Here is an 18,125-nt window from a genome sequence, read left to right on the forward strand (position 1 = left end):
GGCTGGTCTCCAACTCCTGACCTTGAGCGATCCACCCGCCTCGGCCTCCCAGAGTGCTAGGATTACAGGCGTGAGCCACCGCGCCCAGCCCCAGCTGCTCTTTTTAATGTCAAGATTTTGTTTTGAAATCATAGTTATGAAAGCACTTGGGAAAATGTAAAGCATTATATTGCAAACTAAAATATTATAATCTCTTTTTCTTTCCTGGTAGATATTTTAAGATTCAGAAATACTTCGTTTTTGGCCCCTTCCCTCTCTCTCTTTACAATAAATTCTTCCTCCTCGTCGGGTGGGATTGTGGCCAGATGTGCTGCTGGAATGTTCCCCCTGGACACGTTTGCTGCCGTGTGTCTGTGAGTATGGGCATCTGAGGGACCTGGTTGGGATGTTATCTGTTGGTCCTGTTTTATCAACTTCCCCTAACCAACTGCATTTAAACATATAATTTCATTCATTGAATGGGGTCTGGCCAATGCTGCCTGTTTGCAGGGTACTATGAATGTTTGTGTCCCCCCAAAATTCATGTTGAAACATAACCCCCAATGTGATAATATTAGGAGGCAGGGACTTTGAAAGGTGATTAGATCATGCAGGTGAGGCCCTCATGAATGGAATTAGTGTCCCTTTATAAGGGACCCCAGAGAGCTCCCTAGTTCTTTCTACCATATGAGGACACAGCTAGAAGCTGACATCTGTGAACCAGTAAGTGGGCCCTCACCAAACACTGAATCTGCCAGATCCTTGATCCTGGACTTCCCAGCCTCTGGAACTGTAAGAAATAAATTTCTGTTGTTTATAAGCCACCTAGTCTACAGTATTTTGTTATAACAGCCAAACAAGGAAATGCAAAAGTGTTCAAGAGGAAAGCCAGCCACACCGAAATGTGACTGGGGTTTGGGACTACTGAGAAATGTGTCCTGTTCCAAAATATTCCTAGTCCTGTCATGTGACCACTGGAAACTAGTTTCTTTTATTGGAGGCATTGCCTCTCCTACAAATACTACAACAATCTTGCTCATTACTTCTTGTTTACATCGTGGATTTCCTTAGGATAAATTAAATAGGAATAGAGTTGCTGGGTCACAACTCTTGAATCATTGAACAATTCATTTATTCTGCCCCTAGTAGGAAACGAAACATCCATGTCTGTTTCCTGACCCTCTCGCCAGCATCAAAAGCCACGATCTTTATTAAAACTAGAACCAATTTGATAGGTGAATAAATTGGTTTAATTGACGTCTTTAAACAACTGGTAGGAGAGGTTTTTCTTTCGTAAATTTATCTGCCACTTGTATTTTTCTTCTGTAAATTCATACTCCTCACCTCCTTTCCATGTGTGTGTTAGTTGGGTTCTTATTGATTTTTAAAGTTCATCACATAAAGGATGTTATATATGTCATAGTCATATCAGCTGCAAAATCGTGTCATCTTCCTCAGTATTCTGGTTATTTTTTGTTTACGATTTTCAAAATAATTATAATAAGGAGTAAAGTGAAATCCATTAATATTTTCCTTTGTAGTTTTTTCATTATTTGTATTCTTAGAATGTCATTCTCCACCCTTAACATTGATAAATATTTCACCTACATAAATAATAAGTGATTTTGTTTTGCACAGGGCTGTTTGCTCTGTGTCTTGTTTGGTGTTGTGTGAAATGAGGCTTGGCCCTGTGTGTCTTCTCTCCACAGGTTCATCACCTTGCTGGGTCTCTGCCTTCCTCTGGCTGGAACTGTGTACGTGGCAGCCAGGGGCTGGCGGGCAGAACGCAGGACGTCGCCGGAACATGGGACACCTTCGGCCAGTTACGGGAGTCTGCCTTTGAGAGAGGCGGGGAGCCGGGAACAAAGAAACAGGGTCCCGTGGACACACTGCCTGGCCCATCTCTCACTGTCAGAAGCCCTGAGCGGAGGAAAAAGTAGGCCTTTTAATGAAACTAAGACCACCCAAGAGAGGTGACTTAGAGTGTGCAGTTGGAACATAATTCTTGCAGCGCTGGATTCTAGTGAATGCCCAGCGACTTCCAAATGTCAGCGTGGAGGCCGGATCTCCGCTCTTTACAATTCAGTCTTTGTTTACCATCAGTGCGTTCGGGCCAGGCGAGGTCACTAAAAATGCTGCTTTCTTTCCTGGGTACAATTATCCAGTGTGTGATTGTGCTGATCAAAGACGAGGTTAGAACAGAACTCGGGGGCTCACTGTAGTAATTCTCTAAGGGACGGTTCCAGGGTCGCAACATCTATTTTCAGTGTCATATTTACACACGTGACCCATAGAAGATCTGTGTCGTCACCGAGGTAAATGATTTACATGTAGATTGGAGCCGGGGGGCGAGTGCCACACAAGCTCATTCACACGGCAGATGTGTCTGAGCCAGAAACAGACAAGCCGGCGCAGCGCGGTGAGAGGCCGCGATTCAGTGAGTCACACTGTCGTGTTCAGTAAAAAATGAAGAGGATGACCTTTGTGCCTACCTGCCTATTCGGCACGGCAAATATTAATAGAATCTCTCTCTCACACACAAAAATAGCCTGGTCATGCAAACGCCTTTAGAACACATGGAATAATTTTTGGCAGATCCCCGTTCGGCCCATACAAATGTCCTTCCTCGCTCCAACCAGGGGGATAAAAATAAAACCAAATTTGAATGAATGGCCCAGCAGAGTCTGAATATATGACAAAGTGGCCAGCGTGGGAGACGCCCAATGTGGACGGCACAGCCGTGATTTTCTCAGATCCCATCCTGGTCTTAAGGCAAAACAAAAACAGCAGGGACACCAACAAAAAGCCCCAACAACAACTGAAACACAAAACGTGTTTGTGTAAACATAGATGTAATCTAAGTGCACATATAAGAATAACATCTATTGGATGTTGGGCAGGAGGGAAGGGGAGGAGGGAGGGGGGAAGACGGAGGAGGGGACGGGTATTTGCATACACAAAGAGTGCAATGCGCACGATCTAAGGGATGGGCATACTTGAAACTTGGACTTGGGGGGGAGGGGGGAGCAAGGGCAACATACATAACCTAAACATCTGTACCCCCATAATATGCTGAAATAAAAAAAAAAAAAACACAAAAAAACAGAAACATAGATGTGATCTAAGGAGGAGCAGAGAAGGCCTAGAGCTTGGAGGGGCAGCCTCCTTCCTGAAGCCGGAAACAGCTCTGCCCGCCTGGCGGCTCCCTGAGAGCCCGTCTGCGCCGGGAAGCGCCAACTGTTAGCTTCCCAACGGGAGTCAGCCCCTGCCGCCCTGTCATTTCTGCCCAGGGGCCCTGCTTTTGCCGTCTAAGGCCCCAGAAAATAAATATGCCATCTTGTTTCTATGACAGCCCGATCAGATATTCGGGACGGTCATGATGGCCTGGCCAAGTCTCAGCATCCCCCAAGTACTTCTTACGTGATGCGGGTCTAGACCCCTCTCTCTGTCCCCTGGCGGCCCTGTAGACAGTTCCGCGGTCCGCACGGCATAGCGAGCACGTGCTCAGCGACCCCCGTCACACCTGCCGCCATGGCTAACTCTGACCTTGGTCAGATTGGCCTTTAGGAGCCTCGGTTTCCACGTGTGTAAAACATGGCCAAGTAATGGGACTTACTGGAGGAATTAAATGAGATGACGTGTACTTACCCACCCTAGGTTCAGTCCTCTTTTCCGCATTGTCTTCAGTTAAGCCGGGAGAGGGGGAAGGGGTGAGGGCTTTAACTTGCCAACACCTCCTGCTCGGCCGCGCTGGCTTCCCGAGAGAGCAGCAGTCAGCCGAGGCCGCCAATGTGCCACGGGCGTCTGACGCCGATTGAAGGGGGACTGCGGCCTCGACCTTCGCCACTGCGATCATCTGTGGCAGGCAGCCCACAGAGCCCCGCACTTCAGGTCTGGATCACAGGATTTAGGGCAGACACACCCGGTACGGTGTCGGGAACTGAAACTTTAGGTTCCTCACCCCAATCGAGACCCCCTGTGAGCGAGACACTGGGGGTGTGGTAGCTCAGAGTGGTTTCCTGTCGCAGGAGCCCGTCCTTTGCTGTTTAGATGGGAAAAATACAAGCGAACGTGTGAGGAAGTTTCCATGGAGTAAATACGTGGCTATGGATTTCAGACCCTGGACGTCAGCACACTTACCTCGTGGTCAGTTGCCTCGGGTGGCCTTGCCGTGCTAATGACTGAGAAACTCCACAGGGGCTGCCAGGTCTTCTAAAGCATTGTCACAGCCCGCGAGGCTCCCACGTTGGCATGCCTCAGGATGCCTGCAGGGCTGGTTATAGCGTAAGTTGCCAGGCCCTAACCCAAAGATTCTGCTTCCGTAGGGCTGCAGGGGGCCTGGAATGTGCATTTCTAATAAGCTCCCAGGTGATGCTGAACCTGCTGGCCCGGGAACCCCCAGTTTGAGAACCAGTGACCACGTGCGTTATTTCTTCCAGTCCCTCCGTGCCTCTACGGTTTATAACATTTTCTATTTACGACTGTCTTCCTACGGACCAGTTATTTTCAGAGGACTTACAAACCACTGATGGATAAGTTCACTTCTGAGGAGATTTTAGATGGAAAAACATAATAAGAAAATGTATCGAGCGCTTGCTTGCCACGGTGGGCATCGGGCCAGACATTGGACATTGTTCTAGAATCCTCACAACAACCCTGCCAAAAATCATGCCTATTCTAAAAGTGAGAAAACCGAGGCTCAGAGAGGTTAAAGAACTCGGCCAGCCCTGGCAGAGCCCAGGTCCTGTATCTCTCTGTCACTGCCTGTGGCTTCTCAGGAAACCGAGGGTGAGCCAGGTGGCACCTGCTGGCTGTGCTGCTCTCACTGCCAGCTCCTGGTGAGAGAAAATCCTTCTGAATGAAAAGGGTGAGTGCTGTGGCTTCAGGCAGAGACACAATCGCAACGAGTGACTTACATGCAAGAAACTCCTATTTATGGCTGGAGCTTCAAAATGTTAGGTCATGAAGTTCTTCGGTTGAAGAGATTGATTTAGATTGCCAGAGCCTGGCTGTCAGTTTTCATTCTGCGAGGACCTGTTGGTGCACACAGTGTTTAAGGCACGGAGCTCTGTCCAGGGGAAAACAGGAATCTCTCAGAGACGGCGTGAGCTTCGGAGCTCCTCTTTCACAATTCCAGCCGCTTCACTGGCTCTCAGGATAGGTCGAATTCAATTTAAAAAACAATAAAGGGAGTAAATTCAGTAGGTGATATGAACCATTCTTAAAACAATAGGGCTTAAAATAGTGGAAGCAGTAGCTGCGTTCTCATGAGCACGTACCATGGGTTGGCCTCTACTTGAAGTGATTTATTAATGTAAGCGTCGTCTCATTTGTTCTATGTAATAGTCCTGTGATGATAAGATCTTGATTTCCATTTTGCAGAATGGGGAAACTTAGCACAGAGAAGTTAATTCACTTGCCAGAGGTCACAGAGCTAATAAATGACAGCCAGATTCAAAAGCAGGAGTGTCTCTTAGGCCTGCACCCTACCCTTAGCTGCTGTGCCATCTGCCCCTTTGTTTTTGTGACTGTACCTTGACTTACATTCAGGTTGTTATTCATAAGTGGCTTGTCCTCTGGAATGCACCAGAGATGCCGTTCCAAGTGACACGCTGGCTCTACGGATCACGTGGTTTCTCACTGACATCTATGTTCTCCTTCCCCGCAACTCTTCGTCAAACAGGACTGGGGTCAGGGGTTGGCCTCCCTGGGGCCTGAGCTTGGGCAGTGCATTCTGTGCAAGGCCTGTGGGGTACCAACCTCAGGTCAGGTCTGTTAGGGAAAGTCAAGGTTCAAAAGGAAGGGAGACCAAGTATGAAAGTCCACAGATACGCCAAGATGCAACCATGGAGACCCTAGCTGAGCAGTCCAAGGTCAGAGCCAGAGAGCTTCCGGGTGACTGCCAAGACCTCTCCGGCTCTTGCTGTGGGGTAGTGCGTGGATAGGTCTGCTGTCAGGGTGGACAGTAACACCTCTACTCTTGCCTGGGGTTTCTAGGAGGCGTGGCTCACGCTCTGCAGTGCTTTTCTTGGCAGAAGAATGTGCCGGCCATCTGGACGACAAAGACACCAGGCGGCACCTGCCCTGCACTGAATGGCATCCGCGTCTTGAGTCTCCTCTGGATCATCTCGGGACACACCAGTCAGATGACCGCATGGCTGTCTTTGGGTGAGGAGGGCTGATGAGCCTTTACTCTAGGAGCAGCCAGGGAAGAGAGACTCTCTGGTGTGCTGGGGTCATGTTGGGCCGGAGGACGGGAGGCTGGCAGCCTTGCCCACGAGCAGCCTTCCTTCTGCTTTGGAGACACAGCATGTGGCTGCCCATAAGTGAGATTTCCAGGCCAGTGTCCAATGGCTCCTTTAACTCCTCGTAGGTAGAAATCAGACACCTGGCTACCAGCTGGATACCTGGTATTGTATTTTCATCATCCAAAGAGCTGGGTTTTCCCTCCTGTCATGATTAATGAAGCCAGGAACAAACATATTTTTTTCTTCCTAAAAAATAGGCAAGCAGAAATAAACATGGTGCCCTAGTACCAAATCAATGTTTCTCAACCTTGCCCATGTTGCTACCCTCCTAAAGCACTCCCGCCAATAACAGGAGTACCCTCCCAACAGGGTACCACACACCGGTATCAGAATTGAGGGGAGGGGCCAGTCCAGGCCCATGGGAAGAATCCTCCAGGTGATCTGCACCAGTCCCAGGGGCTGCAGCCCCTGTGGGAGCACAGAGGAGCTCACAGCCTTTGAATGACAGGGACCTCGGGTACCACCTTTTGTTCCCAGTCTAAGTTCTCTTTTTAAGTAAATTACAGTGATTCTTAAAGCCTTTCCAACACGACTGAAAACTGAAGGTGTTCCTCTTGCTTTTTCTGAAAAGAGAAATCACACGATTTTCTTCCATTAAACAAAAAGACACTTTTTTGTTGTTGTTGTTGTTGTTGTTTTTAACGTTTGTTGCAGATAATGTACTTGAATGGAAAACCAGAGTGCTTAAAAACCCACTGTACCTTTCTTCTCGGAGTGGCCCATTCTATCTCGGAGTTGATACATTTTTCCTGATCAGGTAATAAGGTCAAGCTATATTTTTCTGCTGTTGTGCTTGTTGCTGTTAGTTTTGGGATGCGTGTGTTGCCATTCTCACTTTAGTGAGAAAAGCTGAGTGGCCCACATTCATTCACCTGGGCCTTTGTTCTGTCCATTTCTAGACAGTACTGTGGTCACAAGTGACTCTCCTCTCTATCTTTGGTTTATTAACTGACTTAGGATGGCTCTAGAACACGGACTTTTGACAAAAGTCGATTTTATTCATCAAAATTATTTATTTCATTGGTTCTCAAATTCTGGTTCATAGACTGTACAGATCTATGATGAAGTTTCCAATTCTCACTACAGTGAAATGGGAAAAACTAAGAAAATGGTGTGATGTTTCCCAAAGTTATGTTTATTTAAATGAACTATTAAGAGTTAACAGGCCGGGCGCGGTGGCTCACGCCTGTAATCCTAGCTCTCTGGGAGGCCGAGGCGGGTGGATTGTTTGAGCTCAGGAGTTCAAAACCAGCCTGAGCAAGAGCGAGACCCCGTCTCTACTAAAAATTAGAAAGAAATTAATTGGACAACTAAAAATATATAGAAAAAAATAGCCGGGCATGGTGGCGCATGCCTGTAGTCCCAGCTACTCGGGAGGCTGAGGCAGGAGGATCGCTTGAGCCCAGGAGTTTGAGGTTGCTGTGAGCTAGGATGATGCCACGGCACTCTAGCCCAGGCAACACAGTGAGACTCTGTCTCAAAAAAAAAAAAGAGTTAACATTTCTTAATTGTGTGATAAATGTCAAGCACTACATTAAGTACTTTGTAGCAGTATCTCATTTAATTCTCATGCTATCCCTGTGCAGTAGGATTGTTAAAATTCCCATTTTTTTTGTATTGAGGTGAAATTCACATAACATAAAATTAACCAAAGTATAAAATTTAGTGGCATTTATTATATTCATAATGTTGTGCAACTACCTCTATCTAGTTCCAAAATATTTTCATCATCCTAAAAGAAAATCCCATACCCATTAAGCAGTTACTCCCTAATTTCTGGAAACCACCAATGTGCTATTTCTATGGATTTACCCGTTCTAGATGTAGCATATAAATGGAATCACACAATGTGTGGCCTTTTGTGCCAAACTTCTTTCATTTAGCCTGATTTTTTGAGGTTTGTCCACGTCGTAGCATGTAACAGTGCTTCACTCCTTTTTATGGCTGAGTAATATTCCATTGTGTGGACACGCCACAAAATCCTTATTTAAAGATAAAGAAGCTGAGATGGAGGGGGATAGTCCTAGTGGACCCATATCCAAACCCAGAATCTATGCTGTTAGCCATTGTGCTGTTCTCTTTCTACCTCTTTTGGGTAAAATGTCCCTTCCTTTATAGGGAGATGGTGACGGCAGATGGCGTGCATGCAGCCACCCAACCCAAGGCATTTATCGAATGCGCCTTTGTCAGGCATAGTTCTACACCCTGAGGATGCATTGATGGGTAAAACAAATGAGGACCCCTCATGGGCTTCCATTAGTGAGCGTGTGCGTGCATGAGAGGCAATTAACAAATAAACAAGAGACAATCCGAGAGTATTAATAGTTAACGCCAGGAAAGAAATAGAACAGGGGGCTGGGAAAGGAAGACTGGGTAGCTGCTTAGGCCAGGTCTGAGAAGGCTTGTCGGATGAAGTGCTATTTCAGCCGAGACCTGCATGGCAAGAAAGAGACGGCCATGGGAAAATCTGGGATAAGAAAGTTTCAAGCAGAGGGATCGACTCATGCAAAAGTGCTAAGGCCAGAGAGAGCGAGCTTGTCAAGGAGCAGAAAGAAGGCTAAGCATTGTGAAGGTGGGGGAGAGTGGGGGAAGGGGAACACACGAGGGACGTGAGCTAGACCACAGAGGCACCTTGTGGCAGCCCTAAGGAGTGCGGACTTCAGTCTCGGTGAAATGCAAAGTCGTTGCATAGTTTCAGTTTGGAAAGTGATGCGAGCTGACTTATTTGAAAACTGGCTCCAGAGTGAATAATGGACTAAGAAGGGCAGGAACGGAAGCAGGAGAACAACGCGGTGACCTTTGCCCTATCTCAGATGAGAGATGATGAGGCTGGGGTGGTGATGGCTGGGATAGAGAGAGAAGGTCACATGCAAGAGATGTTTCAGAGGTGGAATTGTGAAGACTTGTGGATGGATGTGAAGTGCGAGAAGAGAGACGTTGGTGACGGTCTCTGGGTTTTGGTTTCAATAACTGTGGAGATGGCAGTGGCATCGCTGAGATGGAAAAGCCTGCAGAAGCAGGGTCCGCAGGGACAATCGAGCTTTCTGTTTTAGACAAGTTAAGAGGAAGGGGCCTTGTAGACATCTGCATGGAGAGGTCAGGTGAGCAGCTGGCCGTGCAAGTTGGGAGATCAGTGGAAAGTAAAGGCAGGGGACGTAAGTTTCAGAGTCCTTGGGATATAGGAGGCATTTAAAGCCACAGTACTGGATCTGATCCCTTTAGGAGGAGACAGAACGACAGATGGGGACTGAATACTAGGACCTCCGGTATTTCAACCTTAGAAGCTGGGAAGAGGAAGAGCCCACAGAGGGGTCTGAGAGTGAGTGACCAGCGACATGGAGACTCAACTAAGACACTGAGGTGACCAGGAAGCCAAGAAAAGAAAGCCTCTCAAGGAGGAAGAGTGTGGTCAGTGTGGCCCAATGCTCCGGGAGTTGACTATGCAAAGAAGTGATGATCGTTCGATTTGGCAACCAGAGGGCTTTTGGTGACACTGGCAGGAACAGGGTCGGTGGAGTGGTGGAAACCGAAGCCCGGAGGAGTGGGGTGAGGATGGGAGGGTGTAGAGACGCTGACTGTGCGCAGCTCTCTTAAGACCTTCCGCGGTTTAGGGGAGAAAAGAAACAGAGTGGGGCTGTGTGGTTATGGGGGACAAAGGAAGGTCGTTTGAAGAGAAGGGATTCAAGACATATCAATAGTGTGTTGGGCATGGCTGAAGAGAAAGGGACAAACTGATGGATGCTGGAGATGCTGTTTTTGGCTAAACAATAACAGCGGCAACAGAGCAATGTTTTAATAAGTATGCCCATTTTAAAACAAATTTTACAATTCCATGAAATTCAAAAGTGTATGAACCACTGGGTTAGGTGAGAATTAGTTCCCACGCTGGGAGGAGCAATAGTGAGGGATTACGAATCACCATCCGCTTTCTGCAACACTTACCTCCCTGGCATCCTGGTGGCCTGCTCCCCCTTCTCCTTTGAGTTTTCATGCAAATGTCACCTTCATAGCAAAGACTTCCTTGTTGCCCATATTTAAAATGAACCCATTCAGCGTTCTCTGCTTCATTTTTCCTGATTTACTTATTTATTTTTTCTCTTTATCTAACATATTATAGATACCACTTTTTTTTTTTTGAGACAGAGTTTTGCTCTATCACCCGGGCTAAAGTGCAGTGGCATCAGCCTAGCTCACTGCAACGTCAAACTCCTGGGCTCAAGTGATCCTCCTGCCTCAGCCTCCCGAGTAGCTGGGACTACAGGTGTGCACCACCACGCCTGGCTAATTTTTTCCACTTTCGGTAGAGAGGGGATCTCGCTCTAGCTCAGGCTGGTCTCAAACTCCTGACCTCAAGCGATCCCCTGCCTCGGCCTCCCAGAATGCTAGGATTACAGGCGTGAGCCACTGCGCCCAGCCTAGAAGCCACTTTTGATTGATTAATTATCTCTCCTCTGGAACATAAGGCAGGAATTTTGTTTTCTGTTTTGTGTACTGCTGTGTCACCAGAGCCTAAAGCCCTGCTAGCTATAGGTACCACTCAGTAAACCATTATTGAAAGAAATGACTTTCTAATTGTTTTATCTCAAGACTCTGTTGTGATAGTTTCTCTTTTTTTTTTTGAAACAGAGTCTCACTGTGTTGCCCGGGCTAGAGTGCCGTGGCATCATTCTAGCTCACAGCAACCTCAAACTCCTGGGCTCAAGCGATCCTCCTGCCTCAGCCTCCCGAGTAGCTGGGACTACAGGCATGTGCCACCATGCCCGGCTAATTTTTTCTGTATATTTTTAGTTGTCCAATTAATTTCTTTCTAATTTTAGTAGAGACGGGGTCTTGCTCTTGCTCAGGCTGGTTTTGAACTCCTGAGCTCAAACAATCCGCCCGCCTCGGCCTCCCAGAGAGCTAGGATTATGAGCCACCGCGCCTGGCCTGTGATAGTTTCTTGTGGTAATGTAAAGTTGGAAGCAGAAGGAGCTGAGACCCATCTGTGAGAGCAAAGTAGGGAGTGACCAAGGTGACAACAGAGTGTAGCCCAGGCAGGCACAGGTCAGAGTCCCCAGTCTGCAGCAAACCCAGTGGTGATATGGGAACCACTGGGTGTCAGACTTTCCAAGAGGGCACGGCTGGGTGCAGCCCAGGAGCCCTGGAGGTGGGGGAGGTCTGCCGATGGGCGGCAGGCAAAGACTAGAATTCTGTTCCCCGCAAATGCGACTAGCAAGAACGAGGCAAAAAAGATACTACCCTATCTCAAAAAAAAAAAAAAGAATGACTAGTTGGTGACTGTTTTGTAATCCTTCCGCACCTCTTGGGCTGGCTTCATCCATCTCTAGTGCGTGATTGTCTCTGTCGCAGTCTGTTCAGGACTCCGGATCTCGGCCCCTTGTAACGTTATCTTGCACAGAGCCTGCTTTCCTGCCAGTCCTGATCATCCTCTCTGTATGAACTTGAAGGCTGGGCGGTGCATGCCGGCACACATAGCCAGACCCAGGCTTTGCTCAGCAACCACACTGGCAGAGGGGGAGTCGGTCACTCTGAAAAGAAAAGAGTGCCCTGATTCCCCCTTTCCTGAAATTAAGAAGAGGCCGGAATCAGAATTGGCTGCCCTACTTCCACTCCTTAGCACTCTCTTTCAGATGTCTCTATAAATTTTGTTTCTATTATAATGAGTCCAACTTAATGCTTTTCAAAGGAAAATCTGGCAGGCAGAGAATAAAAACATTCTCCAACCCTCCCTGATCCCTTCCAAGTCCTGCCCAGCACGCACAGCTTTGTTTTGCAATAGGAATTACATCTGCTCCTTAGGGAAACAGCCACAAGGATCACTGGGATAAATGTCACAAGGTTGGGAAACTCACTCACAAACGTGCTAACCATCGAGTTAGAACTATAAGGCACAACCTCAGTTTCTTTAGCAGAACATTCTGGGTAATGAATTTGTCATCAGGATATGTTGGCTAAGAATTCTGTGATCTTGGGCAACTCAATAATCTTTGAGTTTCATTTTCCCTGTTAGGGAAGCAGGAATGAAAATATCTTCCCTTTTACCTAGTAGGCCTGTTTATTCATCCAGTCAATCATTTCCTTGGCAAACATTTATTGCAAAGTAGCTTGGTATGGCTGGAGAAGCAAAAGCAATCTCATTAGCAAAAGTACTTTGAAAATGATGTGCTCCCACGGAAATGGAAGACTTTGATGTTATTATTTCAAAAGACCAATGTGGTAGTCATTAGTATTGTTCACCAAATATTTCTGTCTCTCTACCTTCCAGGCACTTGGTAACTTTCCACTTCATGGCCCCACTGTGGTTGAGTGGGCCAACCAGTAGATCTGATCAAGTGGTACCTGGTATTGCCATTATGCTAAGTGCTTTAAATTCTTATGCTAAGAGCTTTAAACATGTCACTTTTAGACCAGAGCATTTAATTGCTCGTTTGAGGCCCTCTAGAACTCTGTTGTCCTCTTCCATGGTCACTAGTGAACTTTCAGATGGTGGCAGCTCCATCAGCCTGGGTCCCACGGTGAGGACGATTCTGAGCTCAAGGCACCTGGCCCTGGGCGTGTAGCAGAGCCAAACTATCATTCTGAGACTTGGAGATGCTTTGTTACTGCAGCACAATTTATTCTACCCTGATTGAAACAACCGAATTAAATCAACCAATGAACTGTGCTACTGATAAGTAATTCCTGTGACTATTCTTTTTCTCTTAGCGGTTGGTTAAGTGCAAGGTCATTTTTAAAGATGCGTCAGAATTCAGACAAAGGAATAACCCCCAAGGTCATACTCAGATACTTTTTCAGCCGCCTGATAAGGTAGGTTTATTTATATAACTTCTCAATGTTCCTTATTGCTATGTAATGATTGATTATTTTCAGTCTTTAACCCCCTTTTGAAAGAATTTCCAAAAGAAAAATAAACTAAAAGAAATAGTTTTCTTCTTTATGCAGTTGATTTTTGCTGGTTTAATACGGTTCAAATTCTATTAGGACAAATCCCGTGAACACTGGTATCTTCCACTGGCAAAAACATCCTTATTCCTCAGCTGATGGACAGCAGATCTTAATAAAACATACAGTCAGATTTTCATAAAATCTATATTCAACAGAATTTGATTGCATGCAATTGAGTAATAATTGGATCCTGTAAATCAGAGCACTAACAGTAATGACAAAAACAAAATAAGACACAACCGGGAGAGGAGCTTGGTTGAAGCTTGGGCCAGCGGTCGTTCCGCTGGGAGCAGGGAGGAAGGATGATGGTCTCCGTTAGGAATGTGTGTGTGGCTGAAGCAGAAGAGATCCCAACATTGGGGCGGAATATGGAATCAGTGAGAGCAGAGTGGTAGTGACGGCCGAAGACAAAGGAGAAAAGGCAACTTCAGCTCATGTCATCCAACCTTTTTGTTTAAACATTTTCCAAATCATGGTTATTTGCTGGAAGCCAGCCCTCGTTACTTCTCTGGTCCAAACCCATCTTGTTACGCTGCACTGTTGCAAACTGAGAAGGAGAGTGTAGAAACCTTCTTCGGGGTAAGTGAAATGGAGTGGCAAGCAGACTCTGTGGTTGGAATGCTGAGCCTGCATTCTGGCTCACTCACTTCCCAGCTGTGTGACCTAGAGTAAGTGTCTCAACCTTTCTGTGCCTGAGTTTTCTCATCTCTAAAATGGGGAGAATGATGGCACTTACTTCATAGGACTCTTGTGACGATTAAATGAGATTATATATGTAAAGAACTCAGAAAAGCGCTTGACATACTGTAAGCCCTCAATAGGCAGAAGCTGTCATGATTACTGTTGTCATGTACACCTTTTAACTTTCGTTCAAATAGGTTAAGAGTGAGGGTGAGCTAAGGAATAGACTTTTGTTGATTTCTTCTCACCGTGGTCTTTGTGGTTTCCTCTAAGCTTTACCAAATTTAGCTTTCCTCCTGGGAAGGGCTGAATGCTCATTCTTTTAGTATATTTTGGGTGTGTGGCAGTGGGTTAAGCAGCTGTCCTGTCCTGAGGGTTTCTGGAGGAGAGGGACTGGCATATAAGCCCAGGTTCATGGTGATCAGTGCTAAGATGGGCTAGTTAGGGGTTGGAGCGGGTTCTGCTTGGGAAACCTACCTCAGAGTGAACATCTGGGGCTGGGCGTTGAAGAGTGAGGCATATTTTTCAGGGCAGATGGAACAGTGGTGGGAGCAGAGGAGCATGGGGTGTGAGTGGGGTGCTGGGGAGGCCTTGAGGACCAAGGATCCCGGTGAGTAAATTAGTGCAGTCTCTGGGCAGGAGGACAGGGTTGGGACTGGTGATTGGCAGTGGGAGTGGAGAGAGGAGAAAGCAAGGACTCTGGAATTTTCTGGCTTGAGCAACATGGCTGATGGTGTCGGCATTCTTGAACTGGGGGATGCTGGGAGAGTGAAAGGTTGGAGTGGGAGCTAGGAAGAGAATGTGTCCAATCTGGGACAAAACTTTCTTGAAAATGGAGGGAGTGACACCAAAGGCAACCCCAGTGAAAAGGGAGTCACGCTCCTGGCCATTTTGACTTCTCATGCATGCCGGTGTAACCACTTGGCTATGAGTTTATTCCTTGCCTGCTTACCTCCAAAGAGACTGGGAGTAGGACCGACCACTTGTTCCCTCACTTGTTCTGTATCCATCGGAGGCCCCCTACGTGCCAGGCACTGTCCTAAGCCTTGAGGACTCAGCGTCTTAATAAGCCATGCAAAAGTGCCTTCTTTCGTGCAGATTCCATTCTAGTGAAGAGAGGCAGACAATAAACAAATAAATATGCAACCTGGAGTCGCAGCATGCAAATAAACATGATAGGCCAGTGTGGATGAGTGTTGCAAAGGGATAATTTGGAGAAGGAAGTGAGGGGGCTTGCTGTGGAAGGGTAGTCAGGGAAGGTGACTTTTGGCCAGGACCTTGAAGGGAGTAAAGGAATGTTCCAAGCAAAGAAAATGCGGTGCGGGAAGAACGGTCCACTCAGGGAGAACCAAAGCGCAATCTCTTTTAGGGCATCTCATCTCCCCGCCCGCCAAGTACCCACTGAAGGGACAGAAGGGGACCCTTGTGGAGAGTCACCTTCTCTCTCCCGCTCTTTCCTGCCAGGCTGCAGCCTCTGCACGTGTATTCAGTGTGCCTGCTGGTGGGACTGTTCTCTCTCGTTCCCTGGGGTCCTGTCTGGGAAGTGCCCAAATTCCACTGGGATAACTGCCGACGAGCTTGGTGGACAAATCTGCTGTTGCTAAATAACTTTGTGTCGGTTCGGAATTCGGTGAGTCTCACGCTGGTGGCTGTGAAAGGACGGACGGTGTAAACCTGGTGTCTCACTTCACATGGTTTGGGGAACTTTCCAAGGGCCAACCTGAGTCCGGTCCCCTTTCTCTGGCATATTCTCTGGAGTAACAGTGATGCTATGGGAGGGTGGGTTGTGGGCGTGGCCACACGAGCCTACGCAGCAGGCAGCTCCTGTGAGCGACAGATTGCGGAGAGTGTGGCAATGGCCCGCGAGGGGCCGGCCATCCTGGTATGTGTCCTAAGGGAGTGGAGCCTGCTCCGTCATGGTTCCCACATCGCCCCATGGGGAGAGGACGCTTTCTTTATCCCAGGACGCCTGTGCTGGGATGGGACGTTGCCCGCACCGTCACCATATTGAATCTACTTGATTTCAAGCCAGACCTGGCAGAGTTGGTTTGGAGCAACAGGATCCAAGATACGTATATGCTGTGGCTTCCCCCAAAGCCCCAATTTCCCCATAATGGACTTGGAGCAAATGAAATAGCCTTAATTAAATCATGTCACCAATTCCACATGTGTCTTAAAATTGAGGCTGAAAAGAGAATTGCTGAAGCTTGGTGGGGCCCTAATTATTGGATATAACCACTCACCAATTAGACAGTGGCCTTCAGGTGGCAAACGTGTCCTCAGGCTTGCGTCACCTGCAAGTGAGGCCACCTCTCCGAGGGCTTGTCTGTGACAGAGCTCCACGTGGATAGTCTGGGCTGTTTTCCCAGATGCATGCTGGCTTGGGACACTTGTCACCAGCCCATCTTAGATCCTTGAAAGCAGAGGTGCCAGGACCCTCAAGCCCTGGAGAGACTTGCCCCCAGGAACTTCCTCACATTGAAGAAAAAAGACAAGTAACGGCCTCATCGTGCACATGCACGGACAGTCTGTGGCTTTGGCAGGACGATCCCATGTCAATCATTCATGGGGACTCTGGGGTTCCCCACCAAGCCTGTCTGAAGCCAGGCCTTGGCTCTAAACGAACACACTCCCTCCACCTAGAGTTGGGGTGGGGGCAAGGAAAAGAAAAGAGAACAACATTGACCCTGTGAGTTCCAATGGTATCCTAACGATAATACCCTCTTACATTCCTGTAACATGGCGGAGTTCACTTGCCATAGCTGTCTGGAGATCAGCTATGACTGTTTTTTCTTTTTTTGAAACAAAAGCGAAAACTTGTCTGAATCTCCATTTTTTAAATTTTTTATCTTTTGAGACAGGATCTTTGTCACCCCAGGGCTAGAGTGCAGTGGTGTCATCATAGCTCACAGCAACCTCAAACTCTTGGGCTCAAGTGATCCTTCTGCCTCAGCCTCCCGAGTAGCTGGGACCACAGACCTGTACCACCAGGCCTGTCTAATTTTTTCTATTTTTAGTAGAGATGGGGTCTTGCTCTTGCTCAGGCTGCTTTCAAACTCCTGGCCTCAAGTGATCCTCCTACCTGGGCCTCCCAAAGTGCTAGGATTACAGGTGTGAGCCACCGCCTTGAATCTCCATTTTGAAAAATGGCGATAATAAACCTGCCACCCAGGGTCGTTACAAGGACTGAAGAGATGAGGGGTGTGCTATCTCCAACTCAAATTTCCTTTGTCTTCCCATGGAAATGCCCCCCACCCACCTGCTAAATCCTTCCTCCTAGTCCAGGCAGGCAGTGTGGAGCAGACATGGGAAATGAAGGAAGAAGTAACCTCTGCTTCTTTCTTCCAGTGCAACGGCTGGACGTGGTACCTTGCCAATGACTTCCAGTTCCATCTCACAACGCCGGTGATCATCTTCGTCCACGGAAAGTGAGTCCAACTGGGACAAATCCTTCTCCTCATGTGGCCTCTTTCAAAAAACTCTTAGAAAGGGCCCCAGTTCTGTGCAGAACAGGTTTTTAAAATTTTCTGAAATTAACTTTTCAGAAAAGGAAACACCAAATGCTCTACTGTTCAATTTCTTCCAAATTCTCTTCCAACGTTTGTCATACGTAAGTCAGGATGCGTTTCTCAGAATTGTTATCAGTGTGTATATGTAATATCTAATGCCCAGCTTTTCCTACTTGTTTTTATAAACATTTCCACATATTGCCATAACCTGCATACCTGTCAGTTTTAGGATTTATATACCATTTTTATGGTTGGGCATCTGGATTGTATCCAATTTTTCATGATTATAAATGACTTTGCAGTGAATGTCTTCGTACACACTACTTTTTCTCAGTTATTTCCTTGGGGGCAGATTTCCAAGTGGAAGTCCTGGGTCAAAGGGTAGGAACAATTTCGTGGTGCTTGTTACACAGTGTGAGATTGCTCTGTGGAAAGAGTGACGTGATTTACAGTGCTCTCAGCAATGTATCAGTGTACCCGCTTTCCTACATCAGATATTTATCACCTTAATTTCTGTTAGTTTTCGAAGCACTTTAAGGCTTCAATAGTTCCTGGAAAGACTTATAGTTTGTAGATTATTCATGCCATATTTTAAGAGATTTATTATTCTTTTCTGCTTAAATATATGTTCAATTTAAGAAATATTGGAAAACGTTAGGTTTAAGGGAGGGGAAAACAATCACCCCAGTCTCATATTGTCACT

The 18,125-nt window shown here is 47.0% G+C and overlaps 1 protein-coding gene across 1 annotated transcript in view; it reads left to right on the forward strand.

Moving 5' to 3' along the window:
* Window positions 1-18,125, forward strand: part of LOC105816352 (nose resistant to fluoxetine protein 6-like) — a 51,534-nt gene that overhangs the window by 18,879 nt on the left and 14,530 nt on the right. Inside the window, exons 4-13 of the mRNA XM_012651736.1 lie at window positions 212-353; window positions 1,689-1,854; window positions 2,422-2,438; window positions 4,974-4,990; window positions 5,046-5,063; window positions 5,968-6,147; window positions 6,942-7,044; window positions 12,993-13,094; window positions 15,378-15,543; window positions 17,262-17,341. Of these exons, the coding sequence (XP_012507190.1) occupies window positions 212-353; window positions 1,689-1,854; window positions 2,422-2,438; window positions 4,974-4,990; window positions 5,046-5,063; window positions 5,968-6,147; window positions 6,942-7,044; window positions 12,993-13,094; window positions 15,378-15,543; window positions 17,262-17,341 (991 nt within the window). The remainder of the gene's footprint in view (window positions 1-211; window positions 354-1,688; window positions 1,855-2,421; window positions 2,439-4,973; window positions 4,991-5,045; window positions 5,064-5,967; window positions 6,148-6,941; window positions 7,045-12,992; window positions 13,095-15,377; window positions 15,544-17,261; window positions 17,342-18,125) is intronic.

This window comes from Propithecus coquereli, unplaced genomic scaffold (assembly GCF_000956105.1).
Source record: "Propithecus coquereli isolate 6110/MARCELLA unplaced genomic scaffold, Pcoq_1.0 Scaffold37, whole genome shotgun sequence".
In the NCBI taxonomy this organism is placed as follows: Eukaryota; Metazoa; Chordata; class Mammalia; order Primates; family Indriidae; genus Propithecus; species Propithecus coquereli.